Source organism: Tinamus guttatus, unplaced genomic scaffold (genome assembly GCF_059628265.1).
Source record: "Tinamus guttatus ecotype Peru unplaced genomic scaffold, ASM5962826v1 Tinamus_guttatus_pri_ptg000011l, whole genome shotgun sequence".
Taxonomy (NCBI): Eukaryota; Metazoa; Chordata; class Aves; order Tinamiformes; family Tinamidae; genus Tinamus; species Tinamus guttatus.
In genome coordinates this window covers 893024-916323 of record NW_028288545.1, presented here as the reverse complement: position 1 = coordinate 916323, position 23300 = coordinate 893024, and the positions used below count along the sequence as shown (strand labels likewise).

The following is a 23300-nucleotide window of genomic DNA, read 5'->3' as shown; positions in this document are numbered from 1 at the left end:
ATACAAAAAGTGGCAGTAGGAGCTTGGCAGGATTTTAGAAATAATCCCTGTTTCATGTTCTTATTTTATTTTAGTGAGCATGAGTGCTGCACTACACACAAAGATAAGCAGTACATTGGTTTTGTTCCCATTCATAAAATCAGGTTCTTAAAAATACAGAATATTTCCCAAATGCAAAATTAGATTTAGAATAGATTTTAAAATACCTTCTTATAACCTAAGAAATGTACAGATATCTGCATTCTCATACTCAAAAAAATGACAAAGATTTTGAGGATTTGGCATGAGTTTGTTGTTGACACAAAATAAATATTGGGTATCCATCTCCCTTTAAAAATAAAACACTAAACTTATGAGGAACACATCCCGATGTGCTTTGCTGAATTAGACCCTTCAGTTGATTTTCTGGGTAGGCAGTCAATATCAAAATTCTTGTCAATGGTTAAAACCTTGCAAGCCAGATAGCTGCATCAGTGTTCAATCCATCATCACATGACAAAATTTTATCAGCACCGAATAACTTTATTTCATTTGCTCATATAAATCTAGTAGGATTTGATATATAATTTAAAATGTAAGAACACATTTTGACAAGCAGCATTTATGATTATTCTTGAAGTCATTCACCCAAATGTAACATTTTGGGGTTTTGACATTCAGACAAGCAGTTCAGTAATCAAAAAATATGTCACATAAAAGAGCTAAGGCACAACAGCCAATGAGATATTCAGTGCTGCAGGTAGGAATTATGAACTCCAAAGTGCAATAATGACTACACAGTTAAGTTTTCTATACCTTTTTTCTAAAATAAAAGCCTGTTAAGATTACTTTATTGTGAAGTTAAGGCACATAAATATGCTATAAAATACTGACAGTGAGGGGAAAAATTGCGCTTTGGTAGCTCTGTTAGTCACAGAAGAAGAAGCCTAATGAATCCAGACAATGACAGTAACAGAGTAACTCAACTTACTGTCAGGCAAAAGAAAGAATTCAACACTGATTACAAAAGATTGTAAAAATCTAATCTAACAAAATTAGTTCAAAAAATCAAATATCAACTGAAAATTCTGTAATATTTCCTCATTCCAAACAAAATATTTCCTTATCCCAAACAAAATTTTCCCAAGGAGCAAATACACTTCCCTTGACCTCTGATGTTTAATTTATTGCTTACTAAATTGTCTATAATTTATTCTACCCAACACAGTTTAAGAAACCAGCTGGGAGCTCTTCATTTCATTTTATACTGAAACTCGCTAGGGATCTCTGAAGTATTTTACATGCAAAAACACTACTGTTCGTAATTAGAATCTGCCTTCAGTTTTAGAGTCAGTGTCTTCTTCCCTTCTTTAGAATGATGGTAAGACTCCTCTAGTGATTTACGCTTGTCTAGCTCAGGATTAGGCAGACCATTCAAATATAAATCACCTTCCGGAATCAAATCTTGTCTTCAGCCTCTTGATATATATTTTCTGTGTTCCTTTAAATTCAGCTTGCTTCCACAAAATATAAAGGGCAAAAGGTGATAGACTATTTTCATTAAAATAATAATACCTGATCCCTCTTCAGTCACCATGCCAAGGCCTTCTGCTTTGTTTTGACGTTCAAATGCATTTAGGTCAAGAACACTGCAATGAGAAAAATTATACATACGCTCTGATTAAATATTTGTGATACTTCCTTATGTGAAAGATGACAGAGAAAAGTTTATGAGTTCAACTAGATATACAATCATACTAGACCAAGAAGATGCAAATACTTCTTAGCTACAAGATTACAATATTCAATGCAACATATTTACCACTACTTTTTCCTCTGCAAATGCCAATAGAAGTTAACTCTTTATGACTGATCCATAAAAAAAAAGACAAACACACTTGCCATGTGTGTCAGAAGAGCTCTTTTTAATTAACATAGATCCATGTCATATGAAGATTTTCATACCACAAACATAACCTTACCCTTTACCCCAAATCCATCACATTACAGATGAAGTGCGGTTTGCAAAAAAAAAAAAAATGTAGATGCTCTTTCCAAAACTAAACATCCTGTGGAATAAAATCTACCCATGAGGTAATATACCAGTAAAGTAGATATTTTCTTACCTACAGGATTGCATAAGACCAGCAAGACTCTGAAAGAAACCCACATCCTTTTTATCCTTCAGGTAGTCAAGCATTTTCTGCAATAAACAAAAATCATATGCATAGAAAATTAACACATATACTACGTGTTGTTTTAGTCTTAGATTATTGATCATGCTGATGTTTTAAAATAACTCATAAATCATAATTTACAAATTAGATAATAGAGCCTTGTTGGAAAAAAAAAATAGGTATTAAAAATGAACATTTAATGCCCATTGCCCTTACAAAAAAAAGAAGCTATGCATTTGGATATTTCGTTGTAACAACAGAAAAAAAAATCACTAAAGTCAATGATTCAGAGTTCTTATATTAATGTTGAATATATATATATACACATATATAAATAAATAAAATTTTGACGCTATGAATTATAGGCCACAGACTTGTATTGATCTAATAGTCAAAGCACTTGGATGGGTTTATCATAGTCTGAGGTTTAGCTTATTTTAGCTGCAGTTTTAGCTGTCTAGTAGTCAGGTGGCTATTGTCTAAATTGGTTTTATCTTAACTTAATGTAACTCCACAGTGTGATGCCTATCTGTTAAAGGTTGAAATAACAAGAAGTTATTCTCTGTGGAGTGAACCATGTTTTTAAAACAAAATGTGTCGTAGAGTGAAGATACAGGATGATACCAGAGGTCCCAGCTGTAAACACAAATCACAATGGCCAAAGACTGATCTCTACAGGAATGCTACAGGAATTCATTCTGTGAATGCGGTAAAACTCATTCTGGAGATGACAGAATAAGAAAAATGGATAACAGCCTATGACAAAAAAGAGCATGGAAGCAGACTGTTAACAACAGTCAACATAACTGCAAGCAGACACAAAATTAAAGAACTCCTCCCACAGCTTCAACACCCTTCTCCTCCAGTACACTAGGCTGCTGATGGCTTGTCTCTGCCATTTCCACAGCTCTTGCCCTTCTTGCCCTACACCAGCCATTCTGCCTGAGGAAGAATGGTTGACCTTAAGCCTTTTTAGGTGGACCTTAAGGAAAGTTAAAAACAGGATGTTTCAATGCTTTTATGCTTTAATTACATAATTTGGACTATGAGTATTAGTAGTATTGTAACTGAACTGGTAATAATGGTTTCTGAATTCTGATTAGACTTAAAGTGGAACAAATCATTTTAAAAATAATTTAGCTTGACACGTTGGGAATTCAGAATAAATAAGTATGTAAAAATACCACTGTTCTTATAAGAGCTGTAAAATCACGACATCACAAAGAACCAGCAATAGTTCATACAGACACTTTGTCAACTGACAAGTCTCCAGTCACTACTCTTTGTGAGAACAAAAACTGAAAATAATATTATTTTTGCCTGCACTTGGTCACTTCAATGCTAACTACAGGAGAGCTTAATTATTACCAGGTTTCTGTATAAATTCACACTGTCCTACAGCAATGTAATAATATTAGGCATGAATCCACAGGGACTCAGGAATCTTCAGCTAGTGCAGAATACACTCTGTATAAGGCACTTTTCTTCAACAGTACGTAAAACTGCTAACACAGCAGACTTGTCCTCTGTTCTTCACATTATTTCCCTGTAGATCGGCAAATGAAGTCTAAGTTTTCTGCTTTTAGCACTACAGCTCTACCACATAAGGTAAGGACTTCTGAAGTTGTAAACAAATTTAGCGTTGAAGACTGGGACCAGTAATTTTGCTCTACTGCCTACAGGACAATTGTAATCTCCACAGAATCTCTTTGAATTTTATCTAGAAGTTTACAATTTAACATAATTTTTCTCCCCTCATACGAAAGTGCGAAAGCCATTTCTCTTAGTCCAGTGTTATGATTAATTAGATGTGTACAGTCAAAAAATATGTACATAAACAAGACATTTCTGTGCACTGTTTTCTTCTAAGGAAAGGAGAAAGAAGACAAACAGCACTTGACAAATGATAGTCACATTACATAATGCAGTATTACAATAATAAGGACTGTGGTATAAAAATCTATACGGACTATAATAGTTAAAAAGAAATGAGTACTTTACCTGTTGAACTGTAGAATTTCCTCCATTTAAAATGGCAATCCCTAGCTTCAGGGTAGCTGCAACCATTGGTCCCATCTCACCTTAAAATTATTAAAAATGTGATTAACATTGCATTAAAAATAAGCATATTCGGTTAACTTATCCATGCGATGACTTGAATGGTAACTTTTCAGGAAGGACCCTTTTGTTCCTCATGAAAACCATATTTGTCATCATCTCTAGCATGATTTAGAATCTTCATGTGTGCCTATAGACATAGAGTAATATGTATACTGCACACAAAAAAGACATGATATAAGACAAGAAGAGCAGACATTCTGAATATATTCTCTTTCATTTGGAAAATTCTCTTTCATTCAGGATAGCATCCAGTAATTTATTTAAGGATGAGTGCAACATTTAGAGCTAACATTCAAATTTAACAATGTTTTTCTACTGTATGCTACCTTCAACAGATTTTTCCTATTTCTTCATGAACGGATAATGATCTCAAGTCGGTAAAAAAATCAATACTACAGTAGAAACAGTTCACAGAAAAGACGATGAACAGATCAAATGTCAGCCTAATTCATACTTTAGAAATAGCTAAAGTACACCAAAAAAGCAATACTTGGGGAGTGGAAAAGACCAAAGTCTATACCTCCTTCAGAACTGTGTACCTCCTGGAATCTGGGGCCTTTTTATCACCACATATTGCTCAAGCTATGAACTTCTCAACCACTAGAAACAATGATAATAACAGATACCTCGTGAAACATTTTTTGCATGATCTCCCAATATTTTTTGAAACTTTGGGTACATTTTGAAAACAAATCTTAATGCCAAACAGCTTTAGCTTTTTTGCCCAACAAAAAATGCAATAATTTTAAAGACAATCAGAGATAAATTTTAATATATAATCTGCACAACAAGATCTTACCTTTACTAGCACTGATTGTCTGAAGAACCATCTCAGCAGCACCACGGTCATGCAGTCTGGCTTGCTGGTACAGAAGTTTTTGCTTTTCCATTTCTTTTTCCTGAACACAAATTCCAGTCATTTAAGATGAGGACTTAGTTACTAACAGTTCTCCAAAGGTTTTGTTATTTCTTAGTATATGGGCTCTATGACAACATCATGGACCAATTTAATATACACAACAATACTGAACAGATATTTAACATGTTCAAGTAATATTACCCCTTGGTGTTTTTCTTTAATGTACTTTTAGTGGTTTATCTGAAAAGAGAGTTATCTCAATCGTATATCGTTAGATTAGTTGTAAGCCCATATTCATAGTAAATATATACTGCATATATAAACTTGCACTTATGTGCTCTGTTTTTGCACAATTCACAGCCTTAATAATCTTCTATAGTGTGATCTTAACTTCATACTGCTCAGCATATGATTCTTGAGTTGCAAGTTGTTGCTGAATACCAGAGTAACTGAAACATCTCAGAGAAATTTTTTCCAAAAGTCTTGTTATGATACAATACAGTTTGCCCACCCTACCAACAGAATATTTGATAGAATGCACTGTGCTTTTATATTTTGCATTCTCTAGCGGCAAAAAACAATACTGCATGGCGTTGCTTGAGCAATGGCTGAAGTTTGTTCTTTATAATTTAAACTACCACTGAAAACATAAAGAAAAAAATAAAAAGCAAACATAAAGGCACAGCTAATTCCAGAGGACTTTGAGCTTTCACAAAGTTAATTAAAGATTACTGGAGAATTGAGGATGACTAAGCAGTATAAGTTGCAAAATAGAAGTTGCATAGAGCCCTATGACAGTGAGTCCATCAGATGGCGTGGTAGAAAGCTTAGTCAAAGGAACATGACACAACTGGTTAGTATCATGTCCAAAAACACAACGCCCAAAATATGTATGACCTAAAAGCAGGAACAGCTGCAGCAGAAGTAGCCAGAGTGACAGCTTTGCTGCCATAAACTTTCCATCCAAATTACAGAAAAAAGATATTGGAAGATGGAAGAGGTTTAAAAAATGAAGGCTTGCTAGATAGAGGATATGAATAATAAATTAGAAAATAAGAGGTAAAAAAGAGAAATGTGTTCAAATGAATGAAAAAAGAAACCTTCAACTCAAAAGCAAACCAACACAGACATTTATGCTGTTACCAGAGAGTTCTCGCCGAGGCTGGCAAATTTGTTTCTTAAATCTTTGATAATATCGTGCTGCGGAAACAAAATTCATCAGGGTTTTTTTTTTCACACTATTAACTCTCCTGTGATTAAATTGTCTTTCTTTTTTTCCCTTAAATTATGTGATAGATCTAGATGGAGGCACAAAAATGTTAAAAAAAAAATTAAAAATGGCAGCTTTGCTTTCTATTTAGCCATGCTGAGGTTTGAAAGTTTTGCCTTCATGTTTAAACCTCTTCCTGGGAGTTCAGGAAAAACAAAACAGAAGTAAACACACGTACACACACACATACATACACACACATATACACACACACATACACACCTACAAAACATCAGATGATCATGACACCACAGGTTCAGTATAGCTACAAGAAAATATTTTCATCTGCTTCAAGACATGAATTAAAACTGATCAGTGTTTGATTTTAGAAGACTATCCCCTATTTCTAGTTGCATTTGGTATAGACCAAACAATCTTCCATTTTTCTTCCACTGAAAGGTTTGTTTGTCACAAGCCTAACGTGACCTATGCTACTTTCATTATATAATATTTTTATTGATAAATTTATAGGGGTGCTTGTAGTAAGCATCCTCATAATCTGTGGACTAACCCAATGTATATGCACAACTGCAGTTGCATGGTAGGAAGATGCCTTGCCTGGAAGTCAGAAGACTAGAATTTTCCCAGGGAAAATCAAGGTCTCTAGGTAACCAGTGACAAAGTGGACCAAAACCAACAAAACAAAACAAAACAAACAAACAACAACAACAAAAAAAACATTTCTACAAGCAATCTTTCCGTTCATGATAACTTCCAAAGAGGTTGTTTCTTTTTCAAACTGAAAATATCTTTGCGATGCTATATATTCAAGTCTGGTTGAGAAATTAGAGTGTCAGGGATCCTGCTATATGCCAGCACCAGTCTATACTAAAGAGTATACTAAATTAGTACTCAAGGTAACTCCTTTTCTCAGCAGCGTTAACAAGTATTACTTGTTACTATTAGATTTTTTGTTGTTGTTGCTGTTTTCTTGCATTCTATTATGCCTTGCTATATGTCAGAAAAACTACCAGAACAGCCAGTGGATTAAATTTCCTCATTCACAGACTCATCACAGCAACAGCAAAAATATTTCAAACTAAATTAAACATTTAAAGTAACTAAATAACCAGAATTTTTATAAAAAAGTAAAAAATGAAATGTACAAGTGTTTCCACCGAAAAATAAATTCTCCAACAAGGTGCCATACCAAGTAGGATGTTTTTAACACACTCTGAAAGTATAAAGATTTTTAAAGATTATTTAACTCACTTTTTTTTTTTAAAAAAAAATAAGTAACAAGTAACCATATGCCAAGGCGGATACTACATCTGCTAGGCATTTATGTCATCATTAAAAAAAAAAATCTGAGATCACTGAGCTGAGGTATCTATGATAACAAATGCTCACACTGTTAGAGTTACCTATCACCTTTTCAATGCTGGAAGACACGTTCTCACTCAAACTTAACTTTTTGTTTTCAGAATTATACCCAAGATGTATGCTGTTAGTTAGTATATGCTAGATTTTTATTTGCACTGATTTTCAGAGGATTGAGAAGACCTGCTCTACATTCACATTCTGAAACACAAATATTTTTAGACGAATCAGTGAATTCAGAATCGTAGTGAATCTGTGAAGAAGATTCTATCCTTGGAGAACAGTATTGATTTGCATGTATCAGTTTTATATTAACAACATAGATTAATTCAGTCTACAAGAATCATTGCTATTTTTACCATATGTTTTATGATAGAAGATAATATAGTCCTAAGAATTATGGGGATTACAGGTACAAGTAACTCAGCAATTATCATTAAGAAAGTTTATAAAATCAATGTTTATTCCAAAGTATTATTCTCCTTCTACATTCAGGACCGTTATTAGTCATCAATACAACAGTAAGTCTATCAACAGGATCAAAATCAGAAGACAATTTTTTCCTCAAATTATTTGGGTCTCCATAAATCTTTCTAAAATCACATACATAAAATCTGTAGAAGACTAAACACTGACTTGTTTTCTGCAATCTTCTTTTAAGACCAACTAGAGAATATGAAAGTGTAGTTTTGAACAATTTTGAAAAAATAATTATTTTTTTGTTTTCTGAGTTTTAAGACTTCTAATGACTTTAACATCGTTTTGATTTAGAAACAGATTATATGTATTTCCAACAGTTGTACAATGAGCTGATTCCACAACTCTACAGTTACAAAACGCCACAAATTTACACATATCACTCTGAGTAAAACCTATACTTCAGCAGTTCTCTAACTGCTGAATCTAATGCTACATAAATTCTTGGTGAAATCTTCACTTACTCAAAAAGTTTAAGTCGTCATAGTGCTTTCTGATCATTTTTGTCATGTATCATTTTACAAAACCATTATGAGGGAACTTGGAGTTCTATCTTTGAAGTCACAACACAAAAGCTTGTTCTAACAACAAAAGCTGTAGCTGTGGCAAAGCAGTAGCTTGAAATTTGTAGGCAATGAAGTTGCATTAACTGAATTTAATAAGAGCTTTAACTGATGAAAGTATCACTCTGAAAATTATTTATTTTCTTGTGATTGTAATTGTGATTCGTGGACTGTCCTCAGCAGCTAAACCATACAGGGAGGTATGGAGGAACTGCAGAATATTTTAGAGAAACTGAAATTTTTTGCTTACACCATCCAGCAGGACAATATGTAAACAGCTCAGCAAAAAGATAAATAAGACACTTGATGAGACTGTCATAATAAGGCACTGATGAGACTTTCTTTTTTATAGAAAACCTAATTCCAGTGGTCTTGTTCAGAAAAGCTTCCAAAGGTGATTCATATTTAATCACTGCATCACTGTCTGCTGGACGATAGTTTTAGAAGCATTTTCAGGTATCAACTTGTCCCATCATTATGATGTGTGTCAATTCAGCTGCCACTAAATGCCACTAAGTATTTTAAATGGTAGCAATTATAGTTGTCATCAAAAACCACTGGACAAAATTTCCTGCTTGTAATTTGATGACTTTTCTGAAACCAAAAGAACTGCACCAACCAACACCAAAAATTTTGTGAAACTGATGAGCAATCACAGAATGAACACTTTTGTGTGGTACCTTCCTTATCTATATATAAACTCTACTAAAAAGATCACAGGTTAATTTGCAGAGGGGATCCCAACATTAGTTACAAAAAAAAAAAAAATGTTGTTAGACTTAATCAAGTTTCAGAATAATGATTCCTTCAACTAAAAAAATGAGAAAGGGAAATGATTTTTGACCAGAGAAACTTACTTTCAGTTCCCTTCCTAGACTCAAAGGTAGATTTAATACAGAGATCAAATTTCAATTTGTCACACAAAAAGTTCACGAAAGGATACAGCAATAGATCTGAATAAATGCAAAACACACCCACAGATTTTGCTGAAGTAGATTATGAAAGCGCAGTTTGCGAGAACACATTATTCTTAGATTAGTTTTTGTAGATGTGGTTTATTGAAGTCAGTTTCTGAAATCAGAGGGCAATTCTGAAAATGTGAAGTCAAATAGGAGCTGCTTTTAAGAGTTTATTTCATTTTTACAGAGAACCCTGCAGTACAGTTAGCAATTTACAGTTGTTTCAAATACTTGCTTTAAACGTTTAAGATACCTCTTCCTCTGTCCTCTCCTTTTAGCAGAGCATGATATCTTTTTTTCAGCTGCTCAAAGACTGAGTTTTGGCAACCATGCCCACAAAGATTCTTAATGTATCAAAAAATGAAAAGTAAAATCCAATCCATTATGGGTGGGAAAAAAAATGAACAGGAAAAAAAAAGTGCTTAATAGTTCGAATGTTAAATTCCTAAAAATTGTGGCTATGGAGACCAGCCTCAATTCATACTATTCTTTAACAGAACAGTGTTACTTTATTATAAACAGTGTAGTGCTGCTCTGTCTATTCAGGCTTTGTGATAGGGATCATCTCAGAAGAATTAGATCCTGAACTGAGACCTGGCATTCTATGTCTGAGAAAAGTGACAGCATGATTTATCCTTAATATAAAAATTCAGTGAATACAAAGATTTAACAGCAGAGTTGCTTCTAACGGGATGAAGACATTTAACAAAGGAAGCTGCTTTTCCCCCATTTCTTTTCTTCATAGATGAGTTGGGCTTTGATTCCTCTATTTAAGTCCCCATCCTACACATACTTAGAACACCTATTGCCAGTAGAACAAGTGACTTAGACTCAGAAATTAGTTTGCATTGGACTAGTGAAACACTTTTATGAGAAATCTTAGTTTCTGTCAGATGGAATCAAGCACAGACAGAATCACAGAATGCTTAAGGTTGGAAGGGACCTGTAGAGATCATCTAGTCCAATTCCTCTGTTCCAGAAGGAACACCTAGAGCACGTGGCACAGGGTGGCGTCCAGGCAGGTTTGAATATCTCCAGAGAAAGAGACTCCACAATCAATTTGGGTAGCCTGTTCCAGTGCTCTGACACTCTCACAGTAAAGAAGTTCTTCCTTATATGGAGGTGGAACTTCTGCGTTTCAATTTACACCTGTTACCCCTCGTCCTGTCACCAGCCACCATAGAGAAGAGCCTGGGCCCATCCTCCCTACAATCACCTCTCAGGTACTTGAACATGTTAATCAAATCTCCTCTCAGCCTTCTTTTCTCCAGACTAAACAGGTCCAGCTCTCCTTTCCTCATACGACAAATGTTCCCGTCCCTTAATCATCTTTGTGGCCCTCTCTAGAAGCTCAATGTCCTTCTTGTACGGGGGAGCCCAGAACTGCACACAATGTTCCAGGTGCCACTTCACCAGAGCTAAGTAGAGCGGGGGGATCACCTCCCTCGACCTGTTGGCACCGCTCCTCCTCATGTAGGCCAGGATCTCATTGGCCTTCTTGGCCATGAGGGCACATTGCTGACTCATGGTTAACCCATTGTCAACCAGGAATCCCAAATCGCTCTCTGCCGAGCTGCTTTCCAGCAGGTCAACCTCTAATCTGTTATTCCTCCCCAGGTGCAGGACCCTGCACTTGTCCTTGTTGAACCTCATGAGGTTCCTTTCTGCTCAACTCTTCATCCTGTCTAGGTCTCTCAGAATGGTAGCACAGCCCTCAGCAATGTCAGCCACTCCTGCCAGTTTGACACTGACAGTAGCTCTACTGAGAGTAAACTTCATGTCTATTCAATAAGATAGCAAGTTACCTTAGAGAAAAAGAGCAAGGAACAAAGATAATCACAATAATTCAAAGGAAATATAAGCAAACGAATGCAAGTAGGCACACACCCATGTGCAAACAATATTATTGTGGATTTATATTGTGTTCTGCCCACTGTCCATGCAGTGATTCCCATATACCTTATTCATAACTGAAATGAGACTACATTTCATGAGGCATGAGCTTGAATATTGCTGCAAAAATATACTCATCATTGCTACTGTATCTCCATTGCTTTCATTCTGTAAAGATGTGGGATTTTAGACTTCATATATTTTTTGATGCTTAGGACAGCTATACAGTTTTGTTTCCATACAAAATCAAGTCAATCTTTTTGCGTGCATACAAACATGGGAGGAAAAATAACCACTGGATTTTGAGGTAGATAAATATATACACACACAGAAAAAAACAGAGGCACTCCTGCTATGCACCTGAGGTACATATGATCTCACATCTTTACGACTGTTTCCTGTCATGCATGAAGGAAACAAAGATTATTTATCATTGTATCTTCTGCCTTTTTAAAACTCCGTCAGCAAGACCGAAAGTTTTCTGTGGCGTGCATAGCATTCAGTGTAGGCTAACAATTTAGGCAGCCTGAAAGATATGTCATGTTTAAACTGCTAGATTAATGGAAGAATTGTTACATTGCATTGTTACATTGCTTATTTACTTCCTTTTGGGTATTCATAATACGTGCGTGTGGAAATTATGGCATTAAGCACATTTCATCACTCTCTGTGAGTGTATTTATCTTCTAGGATTACGCTTTTGAAGTATGAGAGTGGAAAAGATCTGTGCAATATTTTTATGGAGTAAGAGATACTCCTGCAGTATATCATCTCTTTCAGTAGTCATATTGTAAGCTCTGTCTTTTGTGGGATGAATGTTAGTAAAAAAATAAAAAAATAAAATAAAAAAAAAACAGCAAACAGAAAAACACAACTATCTTTCTTCTTCTAGTGGAGAAGGTTATAGACGTCCCCAGTATTACCATACGCACAGAACTTCAAAGCTACTGCCTAGAGCCTGACAGTCAGTTAAAACTCTGCATTCCCAATCTCAAGTGAATCATCTCTACTAAGTTAGCCTCTATCAGCCACAGCACAGAGAGCTGCATTTAATCACCCTGATAAAAAAAATACCTACCTTGCACACTAGATATTTTCTCAAAACACCATTTTTGAAGTACTATCAGCAAGCTCTCTGAATCAGATGGGAACTGAGACTTCTGCTGGCATAAGGCAGGCAAAAAGCTCAGCTGATGCTCAAGCACGTTAGCACCGAATGGTGATATATCCAAGAATGCATATACATAGATATAAAAAAAAAGTTGGCATAAAAATTAACTCTGTGATATTTCACAGCAATTGCCTGCTTGTTTTTAGAGAAAAAAAGGAACAACTAGGAATGATCTTATACCTGCTTCAGAATACAACCCTAGGTATGATGTTTCTAGCAAATACTACCACAGCACAGGCTAAGGACTTAATCTACCCCAAAGGATCTGAACTACAGAGAAACTATGATATACTTGATGTACACTGTGACACACACTGGAAATAGAATTCTGCTAGTTTATGAGAAATGTATGTCCAGTAACACGCAAAAAAGCTTGACTGCCTTCCCTTCAAAGCCAAATAAAGACAGTTTTAATTATCCAAATTAAATAATAACTGTAAAGAAAGTAACTGATGCAGAAAAGGCAGGAATATTAAAAAAACATGAACAAGCCAAATGACACTCCATTTCCCACAATGGCAATGTATTTTTGTATGGCATAGTTTGCACAAATCTTGGAGCCTTTAAAAAGCTTGTATACACAACGAGTTTGGTAGAAATAAGTCATGCTGGAACTGAAATGTTAGAAATGTTTTCAGGACCCTTTAGATGAACTTATCCAAGATGTTGGGCCTAAAATTCACAAAATTAGACCCAGACAAATACACATACATTCTTTTTTTGTTTTACCTTGCTGCGTTGGGATCCTGTGACCTTAAGGAAGGGCAAGGACAAGAAGCGAAATAGCAATAAGAAAAAGACGTCCATTTTTTTTTCTGTAGGTGATTGACCAAAAACATACATACACAAAACTGTCTTTTCAACAGATTAATACATATTTTGAATATAAGTTTCAGAGCTACAGGAAAAATAATAAAGAAAAACAAATGGATAGGATCTTCTCTCACAAGATAAGGTTAATGTTGAACAAAGAACCCATTAGAGTTTAGATAATGGAGCACTAAAATTCTGTATTGATAAAGTTCTTAATTCACTTCAAATCTTCCTATTTATAACTTTCACATTTATAAGGATAAGAGTTTTATTTGTCTAACAACCATATATGAGTTAACCAACAAAAGCTTAAAGAAATAAATATTCTTAGTCAATGAAACATCATATTGGAATTTCAAAAAAAGGAACACTCAACTTTGTATTTAATCTTAGATATTTATGAATGTTTAAGAATAGAAACTTTCTAATTTCTATATGCAGCCAAACTGGGAAGACACAGTTTAAAAAATCAGTGCTATTTCAAGTAGCACTACGTAAAAAACATACAGACTGCATTTGATATATATAAAACAATGTGAATAAAAGCTAAACATGCCCTCAAACAATACAGAAAAATCAAAGCAGCACAGATATTTTTGTATCAAATAAAGCAGTATCTTGAGAGAATAAAACAATATTAAAGCATGTATTTTATGTTTCTATGTTTTATAAAGATATTAATATTAACTTATCGATAAGACATTAGACAACTTTAAATGTCAGGGATTACCGTATGCTTAAAGATATTAATCAGCTAATTAATTCCCTCTGTGTCCCTCAGAATGACAAATTTCTTGTAATTTCCTTTTTATTAACAGAAAAAAAAGAGAGAGATCCTAGAGCAAACACATAACAAGAACACAAATCTCTCATTCTTGCTATTAAATCATGTAATTGTGTTTCCTAATAACAGTGATTATTATTAGAAAATCAACTTTAATTAACAATAATTACACATTTCCTATTCTCAACATAAGAGTCTCAAGGAGTTAAAGCTGACTTTTTACTAAGAAGCACTTCTGAAAATATACATATATATACATATATATGGACATAAAAATATCATCTAGTTTACTGGTACTGAATGTAAATTACTACTGTAAAAAAAAAAAAAACAATTCAATATTTCAACCATCCAAACTAAAACAGAACCTAATACTTTGCAAGATATGGCCTATTCTCATCAGATTTTCAGATTTATTTGCTACCCATATTTCTCTTTAGAAACTGGAAAGCTAGTCAATTACTCTGATAATTTAATCTTCTATTATGTGACACTGTTTTGTTTTACTATCATGAAACTGATGACTCGTATTTGCCAATCCAAATTCTGACATGCATTTCACTGACATAATAAGCTGCAGTAAGCCATGAACCAAGAAACATAAATGTCAGTTGGAAGCTATGAAACAATGTCAAATATGACAAGAAAAATAAAACAGAATTCTAATCTTACTTCAAAGCTCTTCACTTCCTCTTCACCATCATCATCATCTTCATCATGACAGCTCTGCAACCATGAAAAAAGAAAGCATATATTAATAGAAATGGGGGCAGGGTGAGGTGGTTAAGCCTTGGTTCCGTTTACACATGATTTCTTTTAGTCTGCCTCATTATTTTTTATTAAAACATTGGAAATGTAGGAGCGAATGAAAAAGTAAATACCTTTGCCATAATGTCAGCATAGGCCATGTACAGGAAATCTTCATCCAATTTGCTGGGTAATAGAGGAGGAATAAAAAAAAGATGAAGATTTGAGCAATTATAGTAGAATTCAAATGTCAAAATAATTTTAAGCTCCTTCAAAAATATTTCAAGGGGATTTTACGCTAATAATTAAGTACAAAAGTCTTTTTGAAATGAGGAACTAACTAATACAACTCAAAAAGGCAAGATAACTACAAAGGGCTCAGAAATTAATAATCAGCTTCCAGCAAAGATAACATAGCTAATTTTTCAATTATGCCTAGATATATATTTCCTATTCGGAATATAACTTCTATATGGAATACAAACAGACAGGAGTGATAGATACCCGTGTGTCTACTCCTGAGCGATAGTCCTGAGTATAATGAGGATGGTACCTCCTGCTGTGACATCAAAGTTTATAAGGGCATCTGCTTGTCCTTAGAAAACTCCCAACATCTCATTCTCAGTCACGGTAAAATCTCTTTACATGGAGGGCTTTTGGTGCAAGTTTAAACAAACTTACTATACATGCTTAAGCTCATGTTCTGACTTAGCCAATACTATCTAACTTAACATGAATAATTTCAAATATAGAAGTAATCTCAAAATCTATATATACTTCACAGTCTCCGCAACATCCCTACCATTTTTCAGTTAATGCTGTTCGACTGAATAGCAGAATAAGTTGATGTAAAGGATCAACTCTTTTAAGGCCTTCATCTTCTTCTGGTGGTTCCTCTCCAGGTTTCTTTAGGGAAAGAAAATTAAAATAAAATGAAAAAAACGTATATTCATTTACCTACTGCAAAAATGTCTCACTCTGTGCATTTTCTTAAATATTTAACAATCTCATACACACTTTTGACCTGCATGATCAGGATGAAGTTCCAAGCAGAATAAGCAGCAAAAACCTGAATCTTGACTGTGTTCAGAACACACCACGTAGAGCATCAGGATGATACTATGTTCACAGCTTTATGGTTCCTTTCCTCTTCTCTAGATTTTGAAAACAACTTCCAACTTCTTCTGCTATTGTCCAGATTGGGTGACTGCGTTATTAGCTATCATACTATCTGTTCCTCTCTACAATAACAAGACGTATCAGCTGGAAATTATACTCCTCTGTTCCTAGTGCTATGCCAGACCTGATGTTGCCAGAGGAATACCAAGATGCTTTATGGAAGAAGAAATAGAATCTTGAAGCTTGCCAGTGTTTTCAGAAATGAGGAGCCACATCCACCAACAGTAGTAATGTTGATGGAATGTAGATATTAAAAGACAAATCAATAATATGTAGCAATCAATTATATATACACTACATTAATATATGGATAGATACAGCTTTATATGGAATATATATACATATTTAATATAGGTACATATAGACTGATATAGACCCAAATAGTGAGATAAACCAGCAATTATTAGAGTAGTGTTTTGAAGAGTCTTTGGAAATCTTAAGTAGAATCTGTCCTCTGACTTTTGTCATTTGCCAAATGAGATTTTGGATAATAGCATTCTGCAAATCAATTATTCACAACATTGCTTCATCCAGACACATTTTTCTGTATTACAACTGGTAGCTCACAGAAAAATGGTTGCAAAAATTATGCTCATTCTTCCTTTTAGTTTTCACTTAGCAATATATGCTAAAACACAGATGAAAAAGAATTGCAATTGTTAAGATTGCGCAGGCAAAAAATTTACTATAATCCCAGACAAGTTATCTGATAGTAGTAAGAAGAGCTGGCTACAGGGTAGGTGACAAGGGAAAGAGACTTTTTGCCTAAGAGATGGTGTTCTAATCTTAAACATGCTCCCATGGAAATACTTATAGATATCTATGTGTACTATACCTCAAATATAAAAATGTTACATCTATCGTCTTTCTTTAGTTGTACCAAATACAACTGGCTGCAGTTGAGAATAGGCTTCTAGTTGACATGTATGCATGATTGCTTCACTTGCTAGTCTGTTTCCATTATTAGAAGTGAAAATGATGGCCATTAAAGGTTCATATCACTTTTTTTTTTCTCCAATATGTGGCAGCATCTGTAAAAAGTTCTGAACAATGCAGATTATAACTGCAGTTACTTCTTACCATTACAGGAGTCTCCCCCTGAGTTCTTTATTTCAATCTCATTTAGGATGTTGACCTTTTTCTTTAATTAAATGGCAGCTTTCTGTATTCAGTAATGTTACTATTCAAAATACCTGTCTAATATTATTAAACTGATGAAGCAAAACGGCAGAGGTTGTGTTAACATTTTATCCAAGTTATTAGATTTCAGAGATTTAACTCAAAGTACAGGGAGGATCAAATTCACCAACAAATGAATTAAGTAGAATTCATTTTTAAAGTATAGCATAAACAAAACAACCTAATTTTATCACATTTCTGGGAAATAAACATTCTTAAGTTTTAATATTTTGAGACAGTTGCCCCATAGTTATTTAAATGTAAAATAAAAAGTATAGTTAAAGTTAATATAAGTGGATAAAGCATATAAGACATGGGCATGTTAGTGGCCATTTGTAAATGTTGAAGATCTAAAAGATTTAATGCATTCTAGTTACACATTTGTTCAGTGTATTATTCCTATAATGTCTACTGACAAAACTAATCAATAATTTTGTTATATCACATAAACTTAAGCGCCCAGATAGTCTTACTAAAGACGAAGCATACTTTTTATAGTACAAAGTTAGTTTTAAATATCTCATGATATTTATTTCATACATTAAAAACCTAGTTTTCTTACACGCTTGATCTGTATGAGCTTTCCCAAAGCACACCTTGCATAGCAGCATAATCAAGCTCCTCAAATAAAGAAGTGATGTTTGCTTTCCCTCCCTTCCCCCGCCGATATACACAAAAACAGGATAAATGGTAATGCCACTTTTGCTCAAAATAAAGACAAACACCGTCATATCTGTTTTTATGGAACTGATTAGTCTAAGATGATGGATTCCCTTAGCTTTATATTCTGTCCTTTTGACTCAAATGGCTTTAATGTGGATTTTAATACCCTCAAAAACATAGAAGCTGATGACAAAAAAAAAAAAAAAAGGAAAAATCTTTTTATTTTGTCCACAGAGCAGAAGGTAAGGAGATTACAGCAACTGACATTTGACTTAGACAAAAGTCAAAAAATCTTTAAAATGACAGTGAAGCTAAGAGACTGTCTGAGGAGATCCTGAAATCTCCACCAGTTGAACTATTAATGCCTATCAGCATGACTTGCATGCCTTCATGTGGAGGTAGTTTAGATTATTTCTTATGTACCTCCCAGATTTAGAGTTGTGATTATATTCGTGTTAATTCATAATACATTCCCACAGCCCTTTGTACCCAGACGTACTGCTAAGTCTTCTATCAGCTTATCTTCAAAATAGTGTTCTTCTGTTTCAATCCAAGATTTATCATAGCCTTGAAGAAAGAGATTGACGGCTCGGTGCCTAAGAAAGGAAATTTAAATCACAAATGGTAAGTTTTAAAAAAGAAAAGATTTGGTCAATATAAACTTCACTTAATTTGGTGAAATATCCAGACATGATAACTACCATTTAAAGAGGAAGCAAAATTTCTCTGGTTAAACTAGTCCAAACCATCTATTTTAAAAATATTGCTTACAGTAATATTCTCTGTTTAAAAATGTGCCACACCTCTAAATATCTGTAAAATTAATATGGAAATGTAACAATAAATGATTTCAGGAACAAATAATTTATGCAACTTTAGGGAACTAATTTTAAGTAGGAAATAAAATCAATTACTTGGTTAAATTAGTGAGTTTTATTCTGAATGTGAAAAGTTTTCATATTATTTTAAGCCCTTGTGCTTCCCAGGAAAGACTCTAAATTCAACTCAAAAACTACAGTGATAGTGATAATAGGCAGGCCTTTTGGAACAACAGGGCATGTTCTTATCTTGGAAAAATCTGATACAAATTGTCTGGAAATTATTTTTAGCAATTACTGTGAAAAAGCAGATTTTTTCTTTCTCTTTTGCCAGGTCATTATTTCCAGGATCTCAAGATTCTGAGATTCACCTGGCTAGAGAAGCTATTCTCTTGAACAAGAAGGAAGGGGGAAAAGATAGATAGAGACATGAAACACATAAAGTACGTCCATATATTTCTTGCTCAATAGAATGATACTCGTACAAATGCACAGTAAATACACAAGTTTCCCTCAGATAAATGTTACCAGTTTATTTCCTATATTTAGAAGATTTTGGTGTCTAATAACAATAACGGCTTTATAGTTCCTGACCTGGACCACATCTTAGGAGGAAATTTCTCTTTCAAGATCATCTTAAAGTGATCCTGATATCTCTATATTATCTCTTATGAAACGCTTTCAGAAAAGAAAACATCCCAAGAATAATGGGCAGATTAACACGAGGGAAAAACACATATTTGAACTGATATTTTTTTGAAAGATATATTACTGTACTGCCGTGTATAGTGTACTTTACAGTGTAGAATTCGCTGTTATTGCTGTTATTTTTCTTCCTTTAGAATTCACTAAATAGCATCTCATGAACGTAACTACAATTCTGAATCGTAGAAACAGTATAGCTTTTACCTGGGAAGATTATACAATGGTGCCATTCTAAAGCAGGCAACTACTGCTCTTTTCCTCTGTTTAGACAACAGTTTATGCCACACTGCTTTTTTGGACCTCTGAGGATGCTCAACCTGGTATATAAAATACACAGGGAAAAAATAAATAACACATCTTTCCCCTACTGTATATGCATAATAACAAAAACGTTAGATGACAGAAAAATCGACTGGAAAAATAATAGATCAATGGATAAGATAATGTGTTCTAGATAGAATTCAAGTGATCAACCTAAATGTAGAAACAAAGTCTAAAATTAAATGAATTGAATATTGAAAAATTAAAATCTAAATCTAAAAATTAAACAAACTGAAAATAAATGAAAAGGCAATTTTTTTCTTGTAAGTTTCAGGTATTTTCTCTTTTTAACTTTTAATTTAGATGGAATATTATTGTCACTGAAGCCATTTTTCAGAAAACCTTAAATTTTTATATACAGTACCCTCAGCTTTTTCTGTTGTATGTTACTCTTGACATATGTACACTATGTAAATTGTATATTTTCATATTGGCTTAGCCAATCTTTTTAAAGAAATTTGTTTGCATACTATTATCTTTTACTTGCAATATGTACCAACACTGGCTATAATGCAAAGAAATCAAGTTTAAAAAATGAAAGACAAGTGCAGAGCTTTAATGGGGACTGAATCGCTTTGACTAATCTGAATAGCTAATGTGAATATAAGATATGCCAAAACACTTCAGCTACATTCTTTTTATGTTTATCTAGAGATAGAGTCAGATATAGTCTACTGTATCCTGGCTTTACATCAGCATGAGATGAGATTGGGTGTGCTATGTCCTCATTTCTCCAGTTTTCTCCATCCTGATTCCATCCAAAGAAAATGAAGGGTCCAGAAGAGCAATAGCACACTACAGCCCTTAAGCAGATAACTGGGAACTATGATGGCAGGCTTTGTTACGGATCATTCCTGCCCACGTCTACTCACAGTTTTTATGACTTAACATGTACTCCATAACGATTATTTGGTTCGACTTAACCTACATAATTCTTATAGAAGCCTCCATTTTTTATCCTACACAAACAATAATTTGGGAATCGATGTCAATATATTCATTTATTGTGCTAGAGGATCAGTAGCTCCTTTATCTCCCCACATCAACAAAAGAGTCAACAGAAGTCAACATCTCTAACGTGAAAGACTTGGTGATTCTCCTTTATAACAAAATAAAGCATTTTATTTTAAAATACGCAGTGAGGATTATATTTATAAAGACTCCTTATTCAATATACACATAGTTATCCAAGAGGATTGTGTTAGTTTAGTGAAATGCCAAAAAGAATGAACAATTAAGGGATAAATATTTAATCAAACTGCACAGCATTCAGTAAAATGGAAAATTACACATGGTGAAAGATTAAATGGTGACATTCTAGTAGAACCTACTAGTAATCTTCTAGATGAAAAATTTAAAAATTAGCAAAATTTGTTATGTGAAAACATAAAAAGTATCCACTGCAGTCAAAATGAAGTCAGAGCTAATAATTTGTAAGTCAGGCAAAACCAAATGTGCAAGTTAGGTAATTAATATCTCCAGAAACTATATTAAATTCTCTATACTTTCCCAAAAGAAATATCCTCGGCCTACACAAGCTGATCTCTGAAAATAATAAAAACAAAGAAATTAATTGCTCATGGAATGAAAATACAGAGACTTAACTGAAGTACAGTATTGCACTTTGTAAGTGCCATAAGGAAAACAGACACAGTTTTGCACATGGAGAGCAAAGAACTGCAAGACTATTATAAAAACAAACAAAAATGCTATTCACATGTTCATTATTTTTTAAGGCACAGAATTACCCATTTCATTAAAAGAACCAAAAAATCCCTGAGTGAGTTATTGCCTACACAAGGGAAGTAGAATTTCAAGGCCAAATCTCCAAACTTTAATGTGCAAAGTAGAAAGAGCAAAAGTAGCCAGCAATTACTTCATTACAAGCTGATCAGAAGATTTAATCTGAAATCCTGACCCAGTATTATGAATAGAGTCCATACCGGTTTTGTATTACTGCTGGACTCTATATATTGTACTACTATGACAAATCATAAAAAACACAAGGGATGATACCTTAGGGTTCTAAGGGATTGTGCATCTGATGAAACTCAAAAGCTGAAATACATGACTATGTACATGGTAATCAATTTCCTTCATTTTTTTTTAAAAAAAAACTTTGATTAAAAAAAAAAAGTAAAAGCCAAGATATTTTGTCGTCCATGATCCTAGTTTTCTTCCACCAGGAAAAAATAAAAAACTTGTTGCACTGCTTCCATACTTGATCCTTTCTTGTTTGCTCCATAGACAGTTATTGATGGGTATAATGTGACATGTTTTTGTCTTCTATCAAACACTTAAGACAGCTGAATTTGAAGGAAGTCCGTATAAAGGTTAGCATGGTTATATGAAGAGCCGTATGACACAATAGCTGGGACACAAATATTTATATCAACACATGGAGTACATTAAGGATACCAAGAACCTGGTATTCAATTGATAAGAAATGTGACCTTCACAGCACTTATTCTTGACTGACTTATTCCTGGGGACATGTATAGTCAGAGAAACATGGGATACTAGTGGGAAGAAGGACACAAAATAAACCAACTCAAACAAAATTTCCCATGGCTCACATCGGGAGTGCATGTATTTAAGCATGCAAATATTATACAAATAGTGGAATTTCACATCACATTCTGCAACGAGCTAAAGATTCTGCCTCAACTTTCTTAGAACAATCATTCTTCCACCTTGCTTCCACTGTTTCTTGGATGCAGCAAGTCCTATTCGAGCCACAAAGGCTCACCTTCATTTGTGTTCACCACTGTACCACAAGAGTGAATTTGAGATCATATATGCCAACATTTTGCTTGCCTAGCAAACTGTAATATTGCTAAACTTTCCAAATTATTAAGAGCTTTATGTATTTCACAGCCAATGTGATTCAATTAATGTGCATATTCACTTCCAGATTCCCCTTATAGATAAGTTTTTATATCAATTTTGCCAAATGAACTTCTTTTTTTTTTTTTTTTTTAATCAGTGTTAGTTCAGTAAGTAGCTTTCTAAAGCCATTAGTAGGCAGGTTGTCTACCAGTTCATCTGCCTGGCCAAGTTTATGCAGCTGTAATATCCAGCTACTTATGCAATAATTATTTAGGCAGCTTTATTTTTTTTGGTACTACTATCAACAAAAAAATGTGGAAAAAATACCTTGAGAAAATATTTTTTTCAATAATTAAGCTACTTTTTTAACTCAGATTTCATGTCCCATGGCCAACTTACTGACAGAGATCAAACTTAGTGATCTCTTTGCCCCAGCTGACACACCCAAGCTATATAGAAAATATGCTTTTCTT

The 23300-nt window shown here is 34.0% G+C and overlaps 1 protein-coding gene across 1 annotated transcript in view; it reads right to left on the bottom strand.

The window, feature by feature from the left end:
* RYR2 (ryanodine receptor 2) overlaps nucleotides 1–23300 on the bottom strand; it is a 362813-nt gene that overhangs the window by 30589 nt on the left and 308924 nt on the right. The window contains exons 73-82 of the mRNA XM_088522870.1: nucleotides 19882–19994; nucleotides 18654–18750; nucleotides 15936–16039; nucleotides 15268–15319; nucleotides 15059–15112; nucleotides 13519–13542; nucleotides 5077–5176; nucleotides 4158–4237; nucleotides 2106–2182; nucleotides 1555–1628 (exon numbers count right to left, since the gene is read on the bottom strand). Of these exons, the coding sequence (XP_088378996.1) occupies nucleotides 1555–1628; nucleotides 2106–2182; nucleotides 4158–4237; nucleotides 5077–5176; nucleotides 13519–13542; nucleotides 15059–15112; nucleotides 15268–15319; nucleotides 15936–16039; nucleotides 18654–18750; nucleotides 19882–19994 (775 nt within the window). The remainder of the gene's footprint in view (nucleotides 1–1554; nucleotides 1629–2105; nucleotides 2183–4157; nucleotides 4238–5076; nucleotides 5177–13518; nucleotides 13543–15058; nucleotides 15113–15267; nucleotides 15320–15935; nucleotides 16040–18653; nucleotides 18751–19881; nucleotides 19995–23300) is intronic.